The following is a 21,427-nucleotide window of genomic DNA, read 5'->3' as shown; positions in this document are numbered from 1 at the left end:
GGACTGAGTGAGAAGGGTTAGCGTTGATGTCAAGTTATAGGCACACTTAAAGAAAGGTAAAAATAAGTGGTATAGTTTTGAGAATAGAAGAATCTCCCTGAACAAAGAATTAGGAATGGAAAAGAGCAGAGACTGAGATAGGAAATCAGTTTTTAGTTTCTCTGTGATGTACCCCACAGAGACGAATGTGAAGTGACCAATGTGAAGTGTCCCAAAACGTACACACTAATCTCTAACAGACTTCAATCTGAGACTTGAAATTCTCTGGAAAGTTGGGGAGACTCAATTATAAGGGGTGATAGAGGTCTAGAGCTTACAGAGGGGTAATATCTATATCCCCCACAGTGTCCTGTATAAAATAGGTTCAGTGATTAATAATAAATATTAAACTGAATTTTAGCACATTGATAACCTTTGTGTAATCATCTATATACACCGAGGACCATTTTTCTGGACTTTTGTCAATGAGGAGGCAGAACACTGTGAAAGAACACTGGCCAAGATTCAGAAGGACAAAGTTTTGTTTATTTTTTGTCCAGACTGGAGTACAGTGGTGCAGTTATGGCTCACTGCAGCCTCAAACTCCTGGGCTCAAGCAATCCTTCAGCTTCAGCCTCCCAAGTAGCTGGTACTACAGGCACATACCACCATGCCCGGCTTATTTTTTTAATTTTTTGTATTTTGTAGAGACTAGGTCTTGCTATGTTACCTTAGCTGGTCTCAAACTCCTGGCCTCAAACAATCCTCTTACCTTGGCCTCCCAAAGTGCTAGGATTATAGGCATGAGCAACCGCATCTGGCCACAGAAGGGCAATATTCTGGTTCTTACTCTAGCTCTGTTGTGGAGCTTCTGGGCCCTGCCCTGGAAACTCTTTCAAATCACCATAAGCCCTACCTTCATTGTAAAATATAATGAAGTCACCTTAAGTATATTTATAAGGAAGGCAAAAGTTGAAGTATAATGAAAACAACCTGGAAAATGCCCAAGGAAGGCACAATATCGGAGCCTGACATGTCACACATCCTCTCTCATCGAGTCCAACACTGCCAACTTCTCTCCCAGTGCTGGACCGGATTGCTGTTGATTCAACTGAACACCAGAAGAAGTGGCTGGCTTGTGTTCAGGAGCCGTGTTGTAACAAAAAATGTACCTTCTCTTTAAACACTGAAACCATATTCAGTGAAGTGAGATGCTTCGATTCCAAGAAGCATATCGTGCTGAGGGAACACTATCAGATGCACATCTCCCATTTCCCCAGCTGCTGTTTCTCCATCTGCTAAGAGAAGAAAATTATATATCCTCAGCCCCACCTGCCTCAAAAAGATTCTCTAAGTATAAATGTGGATACATGCTGCAGAAAATATTACAATGTCCCAGTCAGTAAAACAAAATCTCCAAAATCAATTTGCCATGTCAAAGCTAAGTTTTATGTGGGCAACATTTACATTAATGCATTGTCAGTACATAGAACGATAGCATCCCAGGGCACAAGTGTTCATAGATAAATCCAGTCCTACCCAGTGTAGAATCTCATCTAATATAAGGAGTAGCTCAGAGATAGGGAACTCACTTTTTAACAAGGTGACCTATTCTGTGTTGTACTTAGAAATTTTCCATTCAATGATTTGACATATGCTTCTTTGGAACTTTCTTTCACTGATTTTGGTAATGTCTTTTGCAGCCACACAGTAAAAGTATTTTTCTGTGTGATAACACTTCAGATGCTCAAGGAAAGCAATTACGACTCCTCTTCTCACAGCACGTGGGTACCAAAGTCCTTATTTACCATCCCACCTCCACAGATGCAAAATATGTCATTGTCTCCATTACAGGGTGAGTAGAAGAACCCAGCCTACCTATATGTGAAAATCTTTACTTAAAAGTCTCTCTTTTCTGTCCTGGAATAATGACTGCAAGTCCAGAGCAAATTTGTCATGGGGTCCAGGTTGAATATCCCTTTCTTAAATAAAAATTTCAGATATGTTCACTTTACTGATTGAGAATATGGATAGACAAATAAACAAATAAAATAAAGAAAAGAAATTGACTACCTTAATTCCACAAAAAGGAATCTAATTTTTAAACCCCACCACCATTTAAATATCTGAAATTTCTCTGGAGCTTGTGTTGGGGATCATGCAGGCATGTCATCCCCAGAATTCATTTTTCAAGGACCCAGATTAAGCAGACTCAAGATACTGGGATTTGTGTTTTCTAACAACCAAAGGTCATCGAGAATGTCACAGCTATTTCTCAAAAACACTACAACCTGGTGAACCCACTAACTTTAACATAAGTACAGTTGACCCTTGAACTACAGGGATCTGAACTGCGCTGGCCCATTTCCATGAGAATTTCTTACACCTGTCACCCTGTGACAGCAAGACCAACCCCTTCTCCTTCTCCTCAGCCTTCCAAACATGAAGATAATGAGGATGAAGACCTTTATGATGTTCCACTTCCACTTAACAAATAGGAAATCTATTTTTCCTCCCTTATGATTTTCTTAATAACATTCTTTTATCCAGCTTACTTTATTGTAAAAATACGATACATAATATATATGCAACATACAAAACATGTGTTAATAGACTATGTTATCAACAGTAAGGCTTCTGGTCAACAGTAAGCTAACAGCAGTTAAGTTTTTGGGGAGTCAAAAGTTATTTATGGATTTTTCAACTTTGCAGAGAGTCGGGATTCTTAACCCTCACACTGTTCAAGGATCAACTCTAGAGCAGACTAAGGTCATCTCCCCAGAAACTCTCACAACTCCTAAACAAATAGATTCCCTTAAATTTTCCTGATTATATGGTTCTTAAAAGATCAATGGCTGAGTAATTCTATCAGTGATATATTTCTGTTATCTATTCTGATCACTCTCTAGGCTTTGCAATGTCTCAGAGCCATAGCATATATAGGCTGGGATATATACTGTGAAATCTGTTTATAAATTTGCTAAGAGTTGACAAGTTTAAAAATACAGTGTAGAGAAATTACTCATAGTTGTGGAGGAAGATGGGAACAAGTGCCAAATGTGCTTTTAATGAGGATGTCTCAGTATGAACATATGTAAAAAGAACTTTAAGAAATATGCATTATGATGAACAAAAATGATCAAGCTAAGTTCTCAAGGAAGTTTATAGGTGTACAAGATCATGGTGATTATATATACAATGAACAGCTTCTTCATGAAGGACCATTTTGTTCGCTGCTAATGGACCAACATACTTGTCTCTCCCAAAACACTTCAACTAGACAAAACATACCAACACATTAGTCAGAAATATAACTTTATTATAATACTTCATAATCTAAAAACTTTTTAAATTCTGGGAACAGAATATTCCAACTTCTGTACAACTGACTGACCCTGCAGAATACTGGAAAACAGTGTCTAAGTGGTCTAAACTTTGCTGATAAGAATCTATAACCAGTTTTGGGGGAAAAAAAATCAGTGCAAATGAAAATTTCTTCCCCACAAAAAAAGTACAAAGTTCGATCTGTTCTCCAGTTTAACCTTGAACGTGTTTTCCCATAAACTTTGGTGATTTCTCCAAAAAATCAACTGCCTTAACTCTAAGGTTGACTGCCCATGTGAACAAAGAAAATATTTAAAAATAAGACATAAATGGGACATGGCATACAGTTAGGGCCATGATGTATAAGTGGAGTATCCTTCTGAGTGAGCCAGCTCCTATATTTTGAAAGTAAATACATTTATGTCTCTAAGGAAGCACAACATACAAAACACATTTCCTTATGTAGGGGTCGAAACTTAGTGGAAACTTAAAAAAAGTTTTTAATATAATAAATAAATCTCAAAATAACTTGTTGTATGTAATGTTGCTATAGTATAACATTGTGGTGTTTCCTGAAGATCACTGGGTGCCACTGTCAGAGAGAGCAGTCATGCCCTCCAGATATGTTAAATGAAAACCCCAAATGTCAGTTACTTCAAATAAAACAGAAAAAATAAATTCTGGCTATACCACCTTTAAAAACAAGTTGTTGTCATCGCACACACGTTACAGGCGAAGAGCATGCAAAACAACTAACAAGTCATGTTTTTAGTATGTAAAAGGCTAAAGTGCAATCATGGTATAAGCATCAATAATAAATAACTTTGGAGAAGGTTAATTCTCCAAATGAATAATAATAGAATGTTACAATTTTTACAAAGTTAGTATTCACAGCTGTGTTCTTTCCCCACTTGATAGCTGCCTATACATCACATGAATGGTTCACCCCCATAAGACAAAAGTCAAAGTGAAGTTCAGAAATCAACATTTTCACTATGATAGGCTCAAAACATCTGCATAAGTTATACTTTTCAATTGACTGGCATTTTAAGTAACTGTTTTATCACCTATTTTTAACACACTGCTAATCTGATGCTTATTAGAACAATCATATTTCTACTAATGTTAATTAGGTTACAATTTTAATTTTTAAAATAAGATAATTCCATTTACATGAACAAACATATATTGTTTAAAAACCACCCACCACAAACACACACTTTCTCCATGAGTATTTAAAAATAAATTATTAATATACTTAACATATATATCTTGTATGTATTTATATATATATATGCATATATTTGTGGACAAAATTATTCTTGTTTCCAGGAGGAGGTCAGCACTTGTAAACTCTGCATGAGACCTGATGATATTGCTAAATTTAAGGAAAAAAAATAACAGAAATTCAATCTTGAAGAAAATCGTAAAGCAGAAAGTTCTTAATAGAGAGCTATTTGTGGAAACAAAAGCCATTTTAGAGAGAGAGGGAGGGGAGGTTAGTATCAGATTCTGGCTCCTACATGCATTGTTTATTTCAGAAATTACTTTAGAAGGCGAAATATAGTGAACACTCCAGATACTTGGTTGAAAGGTAAGATCATATATTTTATCATAAAAGGGCACAGAAGCAGCTGGAGGCGAAGTGAGCTGCTAAGTGGAAAGTTAAGCCAGTAGAGAGAAAGTCATGCCCACAGCTAACAGGGAAAGAGCTGCTGACACTGCCAGGGAAGCAGGTCTTAGGAGAGGGCTGAGCAACACTGGCAGTGCTGGATGCCCCCAGTGTGCAATGCGCTGGCATTCCAAGCACCCAGACACAGCTGAGAGATGCTGTTCATAAGGGTTTCACCGTTCTCCCCAACCACAGCTACTGAAGCAGGTATTAAGGTAGAGGCTGGTGATGTGGTCCGAGGATGTAAAATACTCAGCCAAAGAAGATGGCAGAGGTGTACCAAAATCTAGATAAACATGCATCTGGGGCACCAAAAAAGTCTCCATCAAACAAAATGAAAAACCATCCATCAAAATGAGAACCAAAGTCTGACTGAACAAGTCCCTTAAGCAACCCATCGAGTGAAATCTTGATTTACCAGAATACTCGAGGGAACAGGAATCCTTACTTTGGAGGCTTTCAAGTTAACTGAGGGGAAGGTTATAAACACACACAAATATTTTTATTTCACTGCTATTAACAGAACTTTACCCTCCCATCTCTTATCTCACAATTTGGAGAGAAATGGGCACAAATTTTCTCCCAATGCCTGACATCTTGTGTGGCCTTGGGCCTGAGAATTGTAACCACTGCATGGAAATCCAGATGCCAAGATTGTTGGAGACTGGGCCAGTTATTTCAGAAGTTGGAACTTTCTCTTAAGGTTGCTTTTATTATTATTTTTAAAAACTCTTTCTGTAATTTGTAAGCTTCTAAAAAGGGGTTAGACTAAAATTCCAGCTTACTGAGACTCCCATTGGTCAAGTTCTGGTTAATCAAGTTGCTCGTGCATGTTATGCCCCTTGTTTTTTCAATGTGTTTCACTGTGGGATGTGTCTAGGAGAACATCACTGCTGGCCCCTGAAACAACATTCTCCAAAGCTCAGCAATGATGGTCCAGAGCTACCCACCCTTTTAGATGATGTTCACTATGGCTGTCGGTTTTTTTTTAGCCATTTTGGGCCTGATATTGCCTTTTCGGCTAAAGCCCAGGAGCTCTCCTTTCTTCGGTGGTCTGCAGAGGTCTCTTGAGGACTCGGCCTGGTCATGAATGGACTTGGCAGGCTGCATGTTGGCTCTGTCATCCTTGGCCTTTTTCAGGTAGTTCCTTGTCTTTGGGTGGAAATGGGTCTTGAGATCAGGGTTGTTATACACCGAATGTGGGTGCCCTCGGCTTCTACGGATAGTTGGGTGGGGATGGAGAGATGAGCAGAAAGACAGATTTATTTGAAACCTTAAAAGAAAAATAACTATTCATAGCACAATCACTCCTGCATTCTATCGCAGTGATAATGTTATCACTAAGATAAATCATATATAATAGTATTTTTCCTCCAAAAATTCCCCTGGTATCCATGAAATGATCACATGATACAAGTGCCCAGGAAGATATTACTATTTACCAATGATAAAATTGAGGCACAGAAAATGTCAAGACTACCCAAAATAATACATACAATTGATCTATGGAGAAGATGGGATTGGACCCATATCACTTGACTCTTTAAGTGCCTACTAGGGGACTCAGACAAATCTACTGAATAGATAATATAAAGTATATGATTCACAGTATAAACTTACATATATAATGTAATACTATATTAGTAGTACTACAGAGCTATTATAACCACTCTATACTTGAATAAGAGAAAGTTATACTATGAAATATTACTCTAGTGCTATACACTAATAGTCTACGGCATATTTGAAAGTCACATCAACATTTTACAAAGTTTGATACATAAGCAGGTAAACCTAAGCCTCTAAAATCCATTTATAGTATAGATATCACACAAAATACAATGGGAAAACACACAATACAAACATTATCAAATGACCCAAGTATAAAAAGATTTACATACAGGCATTTGGGTTTCCTATTTGAGGAGATATCTGTAAGCTGAAGGAAAACACATAAGAAAAAAACATTACTTCTCTTGAAAGTTTAATTTGGTTTTAAAAATCTTTCTTGTATTTTTAAGAAACTGAATATACATTAAAGAATCAGTAACTGTTATCGTCGCATTACCCCCATCACCTCAGTGAACAAGGACGTCTTCTGCTCAGCCTCTGACTTCTCAGGGAGCCTCTGTGGGCTACTGTTCTGAGATTTCCTGGAAGTCTATGTCAGTAGATCTCAAAACTTTCAAAAAGTCAAAACAGCCCCTCCAGTAGAGCAACATTTGAAGAAACATTAAAAATGTTGGGATGATCTGGCACTATTTCTTGACTGATTCTGTCTGTATTTGCAGCTAATCTTCTGGTCACACTGTCTCAACTAAGGGGAAAATTGGCACATAAGGCTTATTGCCTAAAACACAATGTTTCCAAAATGAGAGCATGTGAAGATCAACCCCACAACTGTCCCCAAAGCCATCCATCATTGAAATTACTTTTTCCTCTTCATAACTCATGCAATGAAATATCTGCATGCATTTTTAGGGGTGGGCTTAGAATGCTCTCATTTGCAGGATAAATTGATAATTATCATTCTGTGACCCAGATGTCACTATCTAGTTTATAGGCAACCCTGTGTATTCTCAGCCTTCAGATCCTGATCTCCCTCATGTTGCTTTCACTGGAAGTTGTGTCACATCAGTGGGCAAACCAACAGAAGAAGAGAACAAAAAGGCAAACAAAATGTGGAAAAAGGGTCACCGTGGTGTTTGGGCCAATGTGGCCATGATACATGTCTCTGCTATACTAAAATAATCCGAAAAATTCAAGCTCAGAATAACAGGGTCACTTCCCTGCCCACTCCCTTCTTCTGGCTACAGAAAACCATAAAGAAGGCTCCTTAAAAAAATTCTGAGGCACATGTCCCCAAAGAGGTAAGATGGGATTCTTACCTTCTGTCTTTTGACACAATCAAAAGTCAGCAATATTTTGACCCTCTTTGTGCTGGCTGAGTTTGGCTTGAGACTGGTAAATTATACCAGAAAAAGGCACCATCCTGACGTGAGGTTCCTGAAGTTATGCAATATATAAAGAAGGGAGGACAGATGGCTCAGGAAAACGCCAGGCTGGCAGCTTCCAGAGACTCCAAAGGCATCGGCATTTCTGCTTTCTTGTTCCCCACTCCACCGCCACCAATAAGGACTTCTAAGTTAGGCATCCTGAATAAACTTTAGTCAATGTGTAAAGGATTGAAAAAAAAAAAGTACAGGGCTTTTCTTTAAGTTTTTCATCTCCCTTTTAAAAAATTATTGAGGCATAACAAAATGTGTTCACTTTACTGTATGCATGTATGCAAACAACAGTTTAATGGTTTGTTACATATGCCTTTGGGATTTTATGTAAAATTGAGAAAAAGAGTGTGTGTGCATGTATATTCTTCCCTCCCTGACAGAAAGGCCAATAGTGTTATTAATGCTCTAATAATACTGTTATCAGATAGTCACCAGATAGTGAGATCTAGATCACCATTATCAATGTGTTCCTCAAATGAGAGCATTCTGAGCCCAGAAGAGTCCCTGACTTCAAAAATGTTTTAAGAACTACAACCTTAACAACTATGAATGTCACTAATGGACCCTGTTGGGACCTTAAGAAACAAGAGGCATTTCCTGTATCTTACAGAGAGGGAAATGCATGACACAGATGGGCAAAGATGGGCCATGAACCTCACATATATGTAGACACCATAAGTTGTATGTGTCTGGGGACTACATAGTATGTCCATGTAACAAACATGTTACACACACTGGTTATACTGACCATATAACAAGCAGAATTAATCCTATTTTGGGCTATTTTGGTAAGCACTAGCATTCCTATTTTACAGATATGGAAAGCAAGGCAGCAAAGATGAGTAACTGAGTAACTGACTTGAAGACTCAATGTGTTACCAGTAAAAGGGCTGAGCTTCAAACACAAGTTAGCCAACTCCAAGCCTGACCAAACCTTCACTCTGCACTGCCTCCCTTCCTAGAAAGTTTGTGTTTGTGTATGTAACAGTAAAGAAGTGTGTACACAATAAGTTAAGTGGAATCGATGACTGGATTAGAATTTCTCCAAAGATCCTATAAATGAAGTTTGGGGAGGAGGAGAGGCCTGTTATCACAGTTACCACAGAATTTTCTCTGCTTTCCTCTCCATGAACACAACGAGGCCACTGTTCCTCCTGGGCCCTGAGGCCCAGGCAGATAGAAAATTTCTTCCCACTTAGCCCATCTACCTACCTCCATTTTCTCCTAGTCCAACTCCTCTGTCTATTTTTTGTTTTGGGAGAGGAAGAAGTTAAGATGAGGATCAAGAATGTCTCTGAACAAGGTTCCAGGTTGGAAAAGTATGAATAGCCTCATACGGAAAACCAAACTGAGTACAAAATGCTTGGGCCCAGTAGTATTTCAGATTTCAGATTTTGGAATATTTGCATTCTACTTACTGGTTCAGCAACCCAAATTCAGAAATCTGAAATCCTCCAACGAGTGTTTCCTTTGAGCCTGGAGTATACAAAAAGTTTTGGATTTTGGCGCATTTAGAATTTTGAATTTATGTGTTAGGAATGCTCAAAGATGGAAATTACAGACAGTTGGGACACTAAAAGGGGGGTGAGGGTTCAGAAGCTACCTAGCGGGTACCATGCCCACTAGTTGGGAAATGGGGACACCTGAAGTTCAATCCCCCACCGGTACATCGTATGTCCACGTAACAAACATGCACGTATACCCCCTAAATCTAAAATAGAATTTAAATTTAAAAAAAAATAAAGATGCTCGACCTGTGACATAAATTCACCTATAAAATGACAAGCCATGTCTTTGATATATCAAAGTGCTAAATCTGGCCTCTTAGGATATCTGTTGCTATAGATACCAAGAATAAATCAGATGCTTTTTAACAAAGAAAGTTTGGAATAATATCTTTGGCCCCGCTCAGGGAAGATGTAGCGGAAATCTGGACTTCTAAAGCTGCAGTCTCACCCAGAATAGTTTCTTGCCTCAGTGCACAACAGGATGAGCAGAACATTCTAACGGATTCCCTCCCCCCTCCTGCTTGCACACCTGAGCTCCCTCCTCCAGAACAGTCAGGATTGCCAGCCCCAGCCCGCTCACCCTCTCCACTAAGGATGCACTGCACAGTAGTGCCAGTTTTCTTCATCTCCCTTCTTATATCCACCTCAGTTCCCTGCTTCTCTCCTCTTTCCTATTTTTCTTGTTATCACCTCTAGAGAGCAGTGAAATTCCTAGATTGATATGTAAGTTACTTCTTTCTAAGGTGACTTCTAGCATTAAGATTCTTCTGAACGATAGAAAAATTTCCTTCCCTTCACATTTAATGCCTTTTCTGATACAATGTTTTGGTATCTGTATCATTCCCTCAGTCCCCTTGAGCATTTATGTTCTTTTTCACCTGGCTGATTTCTAAAAATATAATATGCTTACTCAGATATTTTATCTTTATGCTCTGAAAAAAGTGCTGCTGAATTAGACACAAAGTGACCTACTATCCCATCTGTCAAAGTCTTTCACAGAATTGCTCAAATGGAAGGTCATGAAACAGCTTAGATAATCTTATTTTAAGCGGTGCATTTATGTCCTGCAGGTTGCTAAATTAGGACTATCAGTAATTCATTTAATACATGTTTATTGGGGTACAGGACTTGCTGGATGCTGAGAGAACTGCTGTGAGCAAGATATATGAGGTCCCTGCTCTCAGTGAGGGGGACACAGTGAACAAGTAAACAAATGACAATAATCGCACATAGTAACAACTACTACAGTTTCAGTATTCCTGATCCAAAAATTCAAAATGTTCCAAAATCCAAAACTTTTTAAGGGTCAACATGATGCTCAAAAGAAATGCTCATTGGAGCATTCAGATTTCAGATTTTCAGATGAGGACTGCTGAACCAGAAAGTAGAATGCAAATATTCCAAAATATGAAATTCAAAATATTATTGGTCTTAAGCATTTTGAATAAGGGATACTCAACTTGTATTACAATAAAATAGACTAACAAGAAGAACTTGCCTACAGGGTCTTCAGACTATCTTATAATGTGGCACATTATGGTCCAAATTAGAATTAGCATACTAGACATGGCAATGAGGGGAAACAACGTCTACCTAATCCTTTCAGAAACCACAAACCTAAATCTCGGTTTTCCCAGGGCAACATATCCTCCCTCTAGCCATCAGACAGTCACTACAGCCTGGTCATGTCCCACTCAAACATGGCTTTTGTTTTTTCATTCCGTGCTATAATCTAACTGCACTTTATTGTACCTGAATTAGTCGATTCATCCTTAGGTAGAACAAGTCTGTTGAAGGCAGATCATGGCATGTTTGGAATATAGAAATTGCAACCATAAATATTCATTAATTTCCCACCATATTGGTATGTACGTGTGCATTTTGTATGTGTGCATGTATGTTGTGTACACACATATGTACAGTCATGCACTGCATTACAACATGCAGCCCACCACCAGCAGACCACGTATACAAAGGTGGCCATACAAGATTATAATGGAGCTGAAAATCTGTTATTTAGTGATGATAGAGCTGTCATAATGTCACAGAAAATGCATTACTCACATGTGTGTGGTGTTGCTGGTGCCAATAAACCTACTGCAATGCCAGTCATACAAAAGTCTAGCACATACAATTATGTACAGTACATAGACTAGACTGGTTTATGTATTTATCACACTATATTTTATTGTTATTTTAGAGTGCACTCCTTCTACTTAAAAAGAGTTAAGCATAAAACAACCTCAGGCACATACTTCAGGAGGTGTTCCAGAAGAAGGCATCACTATCACAGGAGATGACAGCTCCATGTGTGTTACTGCCTGAAGACCTTCCAGTGGGACAAGCTGTGTAGGTGGAAGACAGCGATATTGATGATCCCGCTCCTGTGTAGGTCTAGACTAATGTATGTATCTGTGTCTTGTTTTTACAAAAAAAAGTTTTGAGAGTAAAAAAAATTGCAGAAAGTGTATAGATAAGGATATAAAGAAAGAAAATATTTTTGTACTGCTGTACTATGTTTGTGATTTCAGCTAAGTATTATTACAAATTGGTCAAAAAGTTAAAAAATTTAAAAGTCTATATAGTTAAAAAGTTACAGTAAACTAAGGTTAATTTAGCATCAAAGAAATAATTTTTAAAATAAATTTAGTGTTACCTAAGTGTACAGTTGTTTAAAAAATTTACAGTAGTATACACTAACGTCTTTGGGTTTCACATTCACTCACCACTCACTCACTGACTCACCCAGAGATACTGCCAATTCTGCAAGCTCCATTCATGGTAAGTTCCCTATACAGGTGTACCATTTTTTATCTTTTATACTGTATCATTGTTGTACTTTTTTTTATGTTAAGGTATGCTTAGGTACACTTGTCATTATAACAATTGCCTACTGCAGTCAAGACAGTGACATGCCAAGGAGCAATAAGTTCTACCACCTAGCCTAGGTGTGTAGCAGGCTATACCACCTAAGTTCATGTAAGCATACTTTGATGTTTGCACAACGACGAAATCACTGAACAATGCGCTTTCCAGAACATGTCCCATCATTAAGTGATATTACGGTATGTAATTTTGTAGGTACATTTCTGACTAGAAGAACCAAGATGCTACCCAACTTTAACCACATGACTTGGTGTGAAAGAAATAATGGTTACGATTAAACAAGTTGACTAGTGTTCAACTTTCAAACTGAAAAAATAAACTGAGCAGAGGAGGTGAGCAAAAACACATTTAAAAAGAGAGAATGAATGGGTTTTTTATTCCTCCTTGCCTTCCCTTGTTTTCTTTCTTTGAGATTCCTCTTGGCTTAGCATAGGAGGACATATATTTCTTACCTTTGAGTGACTTATAAGCCTAAATTCTGAAAATATCAATGATTCATTTTCATGTTAGAATTCCTAAGTATGGATTGCCTAAGCCCGCGGGTTCGAGACCCACCTGGGCAACTGGGCGAGACCTCATCTCTACAATAAATAAAAAAAACAGCCAGGCGTGGTAGCGCGTGCCTGTAATTCCGGCTACTCAGAAGGCTGAGGCGGAAGGTTTGCCTGAGCCCAGCAGGTAGAGGCTGCAGTGGCCGGGGAGCAGCCACTGCACTCCAGTCTGGGCGACAGAGTGAGACTCCAACTCAAAAAAAACAAAAAAACAACAAAAAAAAAACAACTCCTAACTATCAAAGTCAGGAGATGATCATATAATGTAAAGGTCAAAACACCTTAGAAAGCATCAAATCCAGCACTTCAATTTTACAGGAGAATTATAGGCCCAGGAAGTCAAACTGCCTTGCCCAGTCAGGAAAAGTGTGAGAATAATCTGGAAGCTGGGCCTCTTCACCTCACATCTGGACTCCATGACCTAATGGCACAACCCTCTTGAGAGAGGGCGGGATGGAAGAAGAAGGCAAGGAAGGGCTCAGATAGTGTCTCTCCCACTACAGCCAAGACTGGACAGTCTCACTATTTTCCAAGGAGGAGACGGGGTGGGGGGGGGATCTTGCGGGGGTGGGGGATGGTTGACTGTTCCCTATCAGGCATGTATAAAGACCACAGACACCCACTTGGAAAATAATAAGTATGTCATATGGACAAGACTGCTTTAAATATAGTGACGGAAACTTCACAGATCTAACAAATTTTCTTTCTTCCAGTCTACTTTTGTTCTGGAAAGTTCTGGGACTTGAATCACTGTGCTGCTCTAAGGCCAAGAGTACATTATTACAGCAAGTAATATGCAGGATGTCTTCATTTCTATCCTTCCTTACTCTCTCCCTCTTCTGTCTTCCTTCTTTTATCCACCTGGCTTTCATCTCATTCCTTCTTTTGGATAACTAGCTATACTATTTAATAATGTTTCCTTTTACCCTTGAGCAAACTTTTTTTATCAACCAGTAGCAACCTTGCTAATCTTTTGGTCAGCAAAATGTTTCCTATTTTTCTTTGCCTTATAACAGTCCATTTAGGGTGGAAGTAAAAGAATTATTTTTAAATATTCTGGGGAAAAGGTAAGCACAAATAAAGCTCAATAAATAATGAAAATGTTATAAATAAACTACTTTGGGGGGATCAAAAATCTTTCTTTGGCTTTGTTGTTTATACCATGAAGAAAACTGCAGAGAGGGCAAACAGAACCACCTACCCACTTTGCCTGTAGCGTGGCTATTTGTACCTTCCTCTGCCCTTCAAAGAGACCAGGGAGTCTTGATAAAGCCATTTATGAGAATCTGGATCTTCATCCATATTCACAGATCTCATCTGGGCTCTGGGAGTTTGTTTAGCCACTGAAACTATATATAAAATTATCTGCAGAAATCAATTACAGAACTCTCATCTGTAAATTTTTCTGGCTTTTTGAAAATCTAACTGAATAATTTAAACCTTAACCTAATTGTTGAACAGTGTTTTCCTTCTTTATTAAAAACAAAACAAAAAACTGTATGTGCTTGGGGCTTTACCGAGAAGGGCCAATGTCATAGGATTCTCTTGGAAAGCTCTAAAATAGGATAACTTCTGATGTGCCTGAATACCAAGGCTGGAATGAATGATTTATTTGGATACTGCAAACTCTGCTATTTTACAGGTAAAAAAAGATTCCCATCAATTAAGCCTGGCATGGAATGGTAGGGTGAAGAACTGAAAACCCAGGATTTAGCTTACTCCCGGGGGCCTTGGACTCCCTAAGTATCACTTCCACAGCATAGGCATGGGCCGGGCAGTACTTTCAAGGAATGTTTCGAGAGTTGCTGCAAGTCACCCAGCTCCCACTTCCTCTCACCTCGGCCCACCATTCCCATACACAGGGACCTCACCACTTGGAGGCTAGGCTGGCATGACTCACCACGTGTCCGCTGAGCTCACGACTGAAGCCGGAGGCCTGCTGTCTCTGATAGTACTCCAGCTGCTTCTCTGCCAGTTCTACCCGCTGCAACAGATTCTCAATAAAGTCCTGGAGCCGGGCTTTCCCTTGAACCTCTTTCTCAGCTGCTGCTTCCAGGAAATGGTTGAATGTAACAACTTCTCTGCAAGGCAAAAATGTCAGGTCACAAAATAGAGAAACACACATATTTAGTGGACACCTACTATGCGTCAGTTATTCCCAGGCAGTACGGCTATGGCAATGATGAAAGAGATAAAAATCACATCTTAGTGATTATATTGAGAGACTACATTTTAGTAAAGGGAGATAGTCATTACAAAATGTACAAGTAAATATATGTCAGGTGGTAATAAATGCTGAGAAAATTGATACTGGGTTCAATGGGACAGAGGAAGGAAAGGGGTGGATAATATTTTAGAAAGCAAAGTCAAAGACAACTTTTTGGATGGGATAATATTTCAAAAGAGACCTGAGGATGCCCACTCTCACCTGAGGAAGCCCTGAGGAATAAGCCATGCAGGTATCTGGGAAGAGCAAACCAGGCAAACCAGGGCTAAATAGATGGGTGGGAAGTACAGCAAGGGGGCCTGCACAGGGGAGGGAGCCAGGTAGGGCCTCACAGATCACTGTTAGGATTCCAGATTTTATTATAAATGAGATGGGAAGCCATTGGATGTACTGCTTTTAAGAAAAGCTCTGATTTAGATTTTTTTGTTTTTGAGTCGGAGTCTCACTCTTCGCCCAGACTGGAGTACAGTGGCCGCTCCTGGCCACTGCAGCCTCGACCTGCTGGGCTCCGGTGATCCTTCCACCTCAGCCTTCCAAGTAGCTGGAGCTACAGGTGCGCGCTACCACACCCGGCTAATTTTTTGATTTATTGTGGAGATGAGATCTCGCCAAGTTGCCCAGGTGGGTCTCGAACCCGTGGGCTCAAGCTATTCACTCACCTCAGCCTCCCAAGGCGTGGGATTACAGGCTGAGCCACCGAGCCCGGTTGTGATTTAGATTTTTAAAGTCTGGCTGTTGATGGAGAAACGTCTACAGAGAGGGAAAGTATAGAAGCAAGAGGCCATGCTGAATGTGCATCAAATGAGGCATCTCGTCCAACGTTTTTGAGCTAAGAGCAAAACAGTCCAAACAGCCACCTTAGGTTAACCCAAGGACCACTGGGAAAGCTATTCTCATCCTGACATAAGAGAAGCAAGGGGCAAGCTGCCCTCCACTAGCTACATAATTCATTGTAGATTCCCAAATTCAGAACATTTATAATAAGTTTATTGCCATTTTATATTTTCCTTTTTAAATGAAAGGATCAGTAACATTTTTTTTCTGAATTATAAACAACATAAGTTCTTTATTTTAAAAAATCAAACAGCACATTAAAAATATAAAGAAAGAAAGATCACCTGAAACTCCATCATCCTGAGACCACCACTGTTTATTTTGGTAGCCATCTTCATGAGCATCTTTGGATGAATACACACACACACACATACACAAGCATCTCTTGATGAATATTGATAAATATATACACATACAAACATACACACAGTTTTTCTCCTTTTCCTATGTTACTTTCCCTTCTCAATTTACCCCTTTCCACATTCTCTTTCCCAGGCCAAGCACCAGGTAATCAGCACTACCAACACGGTATATTATCACAGTTCTCTTCGCCTTATTGTCTTCACATAAGAAGTTAGGAATATCCTTTAAGTCATCCCCTTTGTATGTTCTGTCATCCCCACTAGAGCTAATGAATTCTATGTTTTTATTACCTGTTGGATACAGCATTTCCTCTATGTGTCTCCAAAATCTCTAGACCTTCAAGAAGTGGCCTTTCATTGTTCTTGCCACATTCAATTTACACATGATTCTACCGACTTTCATCACTATACCTTCAGCTTCTTTCCGTTTTGATTGATGAACCCTAAATTTTGTATGTCTAACCTCATTCTGTTAATTCTAGACAGTCAATTAAATTCATTGCCTTCTTTGCACCTTCTCAAACTCCACTTGAACTTTATTTTCCACTATGCTCCAAAATTTCTTGAGAGTAGAACTTCAGGGAAGTCTGGTTCAGGAAATCACAGTTTTATATAAGATCTTTGCAAAATGGCTGCTACTGGTTTCCAGTTCCTTTATTCTGTACTTATGGTCAGTGTGCCATTTTTACAATTAGTCATGACTTTTCTCTCACAAATATATTACATCACACTAGGCCATGCTGAAGCTCTTCTGATACTTCCTATAGAGTCACATATCTCTGCAAACCTTGGGAATGATATATTTATAAAAACAGAAAACAGGCTGGCTCTAATGATTCACTCAAAGAAATGATAATGATACCAGTCCAGTCCCCTTTTTCTCTAGTTTCCAATCTGGATCAAACATAAAACATAATCCCCTAATTATTCCATTATCTTTCAGTAGCTGAGAAATATCCACACAAGAGAAATAAGAGTCATTTTGGAAAAGTTTTCCTTCCTCATCGAGTTTCAAGTTTACTTCCAGATGTTTCTGTATGAGCCCTCAAAAGAGGACATGATCCTAGTTATCTAGGCCATGAACACAAGCCAGATTTTAAGCTCTACCATCATTAACTTGGTCTGCCTCCTAGATAAGCCACAAACCTTAACTAGCAGCAAAGAGGTGGAGAGTCTGTGCATGGTATTACCCCCAGTCCTCTCGTGGCTCTTGGTTATGGTTTAGGCTTTCGGGATGGAGTATTACCATAGCTCAAAAGCACCACTGGAAACTCACCCCTGGAAAACGGATACTACTACTTCTTTCCGACATTAAGGCTTCAAGTCATCCTGCATCAAGTCGATCATAAATGTTTCCAGGGTGATATTTAGGATAATTGAATTATGAAACCGTCACCACCTTATACTTTCAGAGAAAACGACCAAAAACAAAACCAGAAGTTTCAATCACTTTTTTCCAGTTCATTTTAATTAATAGTATTTCCTATAGTTGTCTTATTATAGAAATATTTCACATTCATTATGAATATTTCAAATTCATAAAAAGAGACCTATTGGGCAAGGGATCCACTTGGGCAAGGCCTGGATCAGCTTTCTGTTCTCTGTTCTAAGCCCGTTTCTGTTCTCTGTGCTAAGCCTGTTTTAGCACTCAACACAATGCTTGACACATATAAAATATTTAATAAATATTTGTTGTAATTAATGTTTACAAGGACAAGGAAGAAACAAACAAACAAACAAAATGACCAAATCATACCATCCAAAGGTACTACTATCAGTACCTGATATATATTCTCCAGTCACTTTTCTCTTTGTATTTTTACTAGTCCAGGACTCTCATGCCTTACAGTCTAGTATATGAGAAGGCAGCAACATTTGACGGCTTAATTCCACGAGAGTAATATCACAAAAGTAAGAGGACAAATCTTACTAACAGTGCTTATGACTGTGGCTGTATTTTTAAATCATAAAATGTGTTGCTACTGGTTCCATATAAAAATTTTAAAAATTGATATTAATGCTCCTAGCTGATCCTAGAGTATTATGCCATGTTGTAGAAGAGAACTTTTTTTTCTTTTTCTAACTTCCCTCAGCCAATTATCTTGTGCCCTGAAGCTGAGACATTAATACCCTCTATATTTTTCAATCAATCTGGCACTGAAGCTAACCTAATTTCAGTTTGTGGACGTATCAAGTCAAGTAGGAAAAAAAAAAGACAGCTAAAACAAGCCTGATGGTATAGTATGATTTTGTTTTAAAAGGGAAGTTAAACATAAGACAAGAACTGGAAAGGTTCACATTCTGAGATTGTGTAGAATATCTTTGTTCGATGAAAAAAGCATCAAAATTGAGTGACTGTGGGAAAGCATGTGTGTACATCTCAGACTCGCCTTTCATTCACATCTTGTTCAGTCTGGATGAATATGCAGAACCACCTTTTATTTTCCCAAGGTATCTTGGGATTTTTCTGAATGAAAAAGACAGGCATTTAACCACATTGCATGTATAACCTTTATAGCAATTATTCTCCAAACAGCAAAATATCTATTCAAAGTGCAGGACCGACCAATGGATCTCAACATAGAACAAAATATCCATTAATATGGTTTCAGATCCCATGTTGCAATTAATCTTTAAGAAACTACAAATTGTCTTATCTCTCCTATTCAACATAGTGCTGGAAGTCCTAGTCAGAGCAATCAGGGAAGAGAAGGAAATTGGGGTATCCAAATAGGAAAAGAGGAAGCTAAGCTACCTCTCTTTGCAGATAATATGATTCTATGCCTAGAAAACTCTAGGGAGTCTGCCAAAAGCCTCCTTATACTGATAAATGACTTTAATAAAGACTCAGGTTACAAAAATCAACGTGCAAAAGACCAGTTGCATTTCTATTCACCAGCAACAAGCAGGTAGAAAAACCAAATAAAAAACACAATCTAATTCATAATAGCCACACAAAAAAATGAAATACCTTGGCATCCGCCTAACCAGAGAAGTGAAAGACTTTTACAATGAGAACTACAAAACGCTACTCAAAGAAATCAAGGATGACACAAATAAAAAGAAAAACATCCATGCTTATGGATTGGAAGAATCAATATTGTCAAGATGTCTATCCTACCCAATGCAATCTACAGATTCATGCAATGCCCATCAAATTACCAACATCATTGTTCACAGACCTGAAAATGACAATACAGAAATTCATATGGAAACAAACAAACATAAGAACACAAATAGCCAAAACAATCCTCAGCAAAAGGAACACAGCAGGAGTTATCTATCACACTTACAGGCTTTAAACTTTATTATGAGACTATAGTAACCAAGACAGCATGGTATTGGTACAGAAATAGCACACAGACCAATGAAACAGGACAGAGATTCGAGAAGTAAAAACACAATCTCTCAATCAACTCACCTTTAACAAATCTACCAATAACAATCATCGGGGGAAGGAGACCATATTTAGCAAATAGTACTGGGAAAATTGGCTAACCACATGGATGAAACTGGATCCCTACCTATCACCATATACAAAAATTAACTAAAAGTGGATCAAATACCTAAATGTAAAATCTCAAACTATAAGAATCCTAGAAGAAAATGTTGAAAACACTCTTATGTACATTGGAGTAGACAACAAGTTCTTGGACAAGTCCCCAAAAGTGAATGCCATAAAAGCTAAGACAGACAAGTGGGACTTCATCAAGAGAGTAAAGAGACAACCCACAGAATGAGAAAGAATTGGGCAAATTATACATCTGACAAAAGCCTAACATCCAGGATCAATCTCCAAGGAACTCAAAGTGAAAGAAAAAAAACAACCCCATTAAAAAGTGGGCACAGAGGCTCAAGCCTGTAATCCCACCACTTTGGGAGACCAAGATGAGGGGATTGCCTGAGCCTACATGTTCAAGACCAGCCTGGACAAGACCTCATCTCTACAATAAATCAAAAAATTAGCCAGGCATGGTAGTGCACACCTGTAGTTCTGGCTACTTGGAAGGCTGAGGCAGAAGGATCACCTGAGCCCAGCAGGTGGATGCTGGGATGGCCGTGAGTGTGCTACTGCACTCTAGCCTGGGCAAAGGAGTGAGACTCCAACTCAAAAAAAAAAAAAGAAGTGGGCAAAGGACATGAACAGACACTTCTCCAAAGATGACATATAAGCTGTCATCAGACAAATGAAAACTTCTCACTAATCATCAGAGAAATGCAAATTAAAACAATGAGATACCACTTAATTGGCAAGAATGGCTATCATTAATAAGTCAAAAAACAAGAAGTACTGGTGCAGTTGTGGAGAAAAGGGAATGCTTCTACACTGTAGGAAGGAATGCAAGCTAGTTCAACCTCTATGGAAAACAGTGTGGTGATTTCTAAAAGAACTAAAAATTGATCTTCCATATGACCCAGAAATCCTTCTCCTGGGACTATACTCAGAGAAACATAAATCACTCTACCAAAAAGAAACCTGCACACACATGTTTATTGCCACACTATTCATAATAGCAAAAACATAGAACCAACCCTGCTGCCCATCGAAAGTAGACTGGATAAAGAAAACGTGGTACATATACATGATGGAGTATTACGCAGCCATAAAGAACAAAATCATGGACTGCACAACAACTTGGATAGAGTTGGAGACCATCATACTTAGTGAACTATCACAGAAAAAATAATTGAATACCGCATGTTCTCACTCATAAATGAGCCCTGAACACTAGTCACATTAGCACTTGAGTGGGATTGGCAGTCACTGGGCACTGCTAGAGGGAGGGAGGGAGGAGGGTGAGGGGCATGTGACAACACAAAAGATATCTAGTCCACTACTGGGAGAGTGAGAGGCAATTAGAAGCCCAAACTTCACCTGCATGCAGCCTATTTATGTAGTTAATCCTCATTTGTACCCCATAACGCTATAGTAAATGAATAAATTAAATAAAAACAAAGAAGTTTTAAAGCAAAAAGAGGGGGGAGGTGGAAGAGGCAGAGGAAGGGAGGGGGGAGAGGGAGAGAGGGAGAGAAAGAGAAAGATAGAGAGAGGAAGAAAGAGGAAGGAAGGGAGGG

The 21,427-nt window shown here is 38.8% G+C and overlaps 1 protein-coding gene across 2 annotated transcripts in view; it reads right to left on the bottom strand.

Moving 5' to 3' along the window:
* Positions 1-3,018: 3,018 nt before the first annotated feature.
* LOC103274095 (protein ZNF365) overlaps positions 3,019-21,427 on the bottom strand; it is a 26,776-nt gene continuing 8,367 nt past the window's right edge. The window contains exons 2-5 of one of the 2 annotated variants that reach the window (XM_008071564.2): positions 14,829-15,009; positions 6,877-6,914; positions 5,926-6,191; positions 4,598-4,681 (exon numbers count right to left, since the gene is read on the bottom strand). In XM_008071564.2, coding sequence (XP_008069755.1) covers positions 5,930-6,191; positions 6,877-6,914; positions 14,829-15,009 — 481 coding nt within the window. In that variant the 3' untranslated portion in view covers positions 4,598-4,681; positions 5,926-5,929. Of the gene's footprint in view, positions 6,192-6,876; positions 6,915-14,828; positions 15,010-21,427 lie in introns of both variants that reach the window. The other variant, XM_008071563.2, reaches the window with a different exon arrangement.

Source organism: Carlito syrichta, unplaced genomic scaffold (assembly GCF_000164805.1).
Source record: "Carlito syrichta isolate Samal-C Ts95f unplaced genomic scaffold, Tarsius_syrichta-2.0.1 Scaffold314373, whole genome shotgun sequence".
Taxonomy (NCBI): Eukaryota; Metazoa; Chordata; class Mammalia; order Primates; family Tarsiidae; genus Carlito; species Carlito syrichta.
The sequence above is the reverse complement of the archived record's forward strand: the minus strand, read 5'-3'. Positions and strand labels throughout refer to the sequence as shown.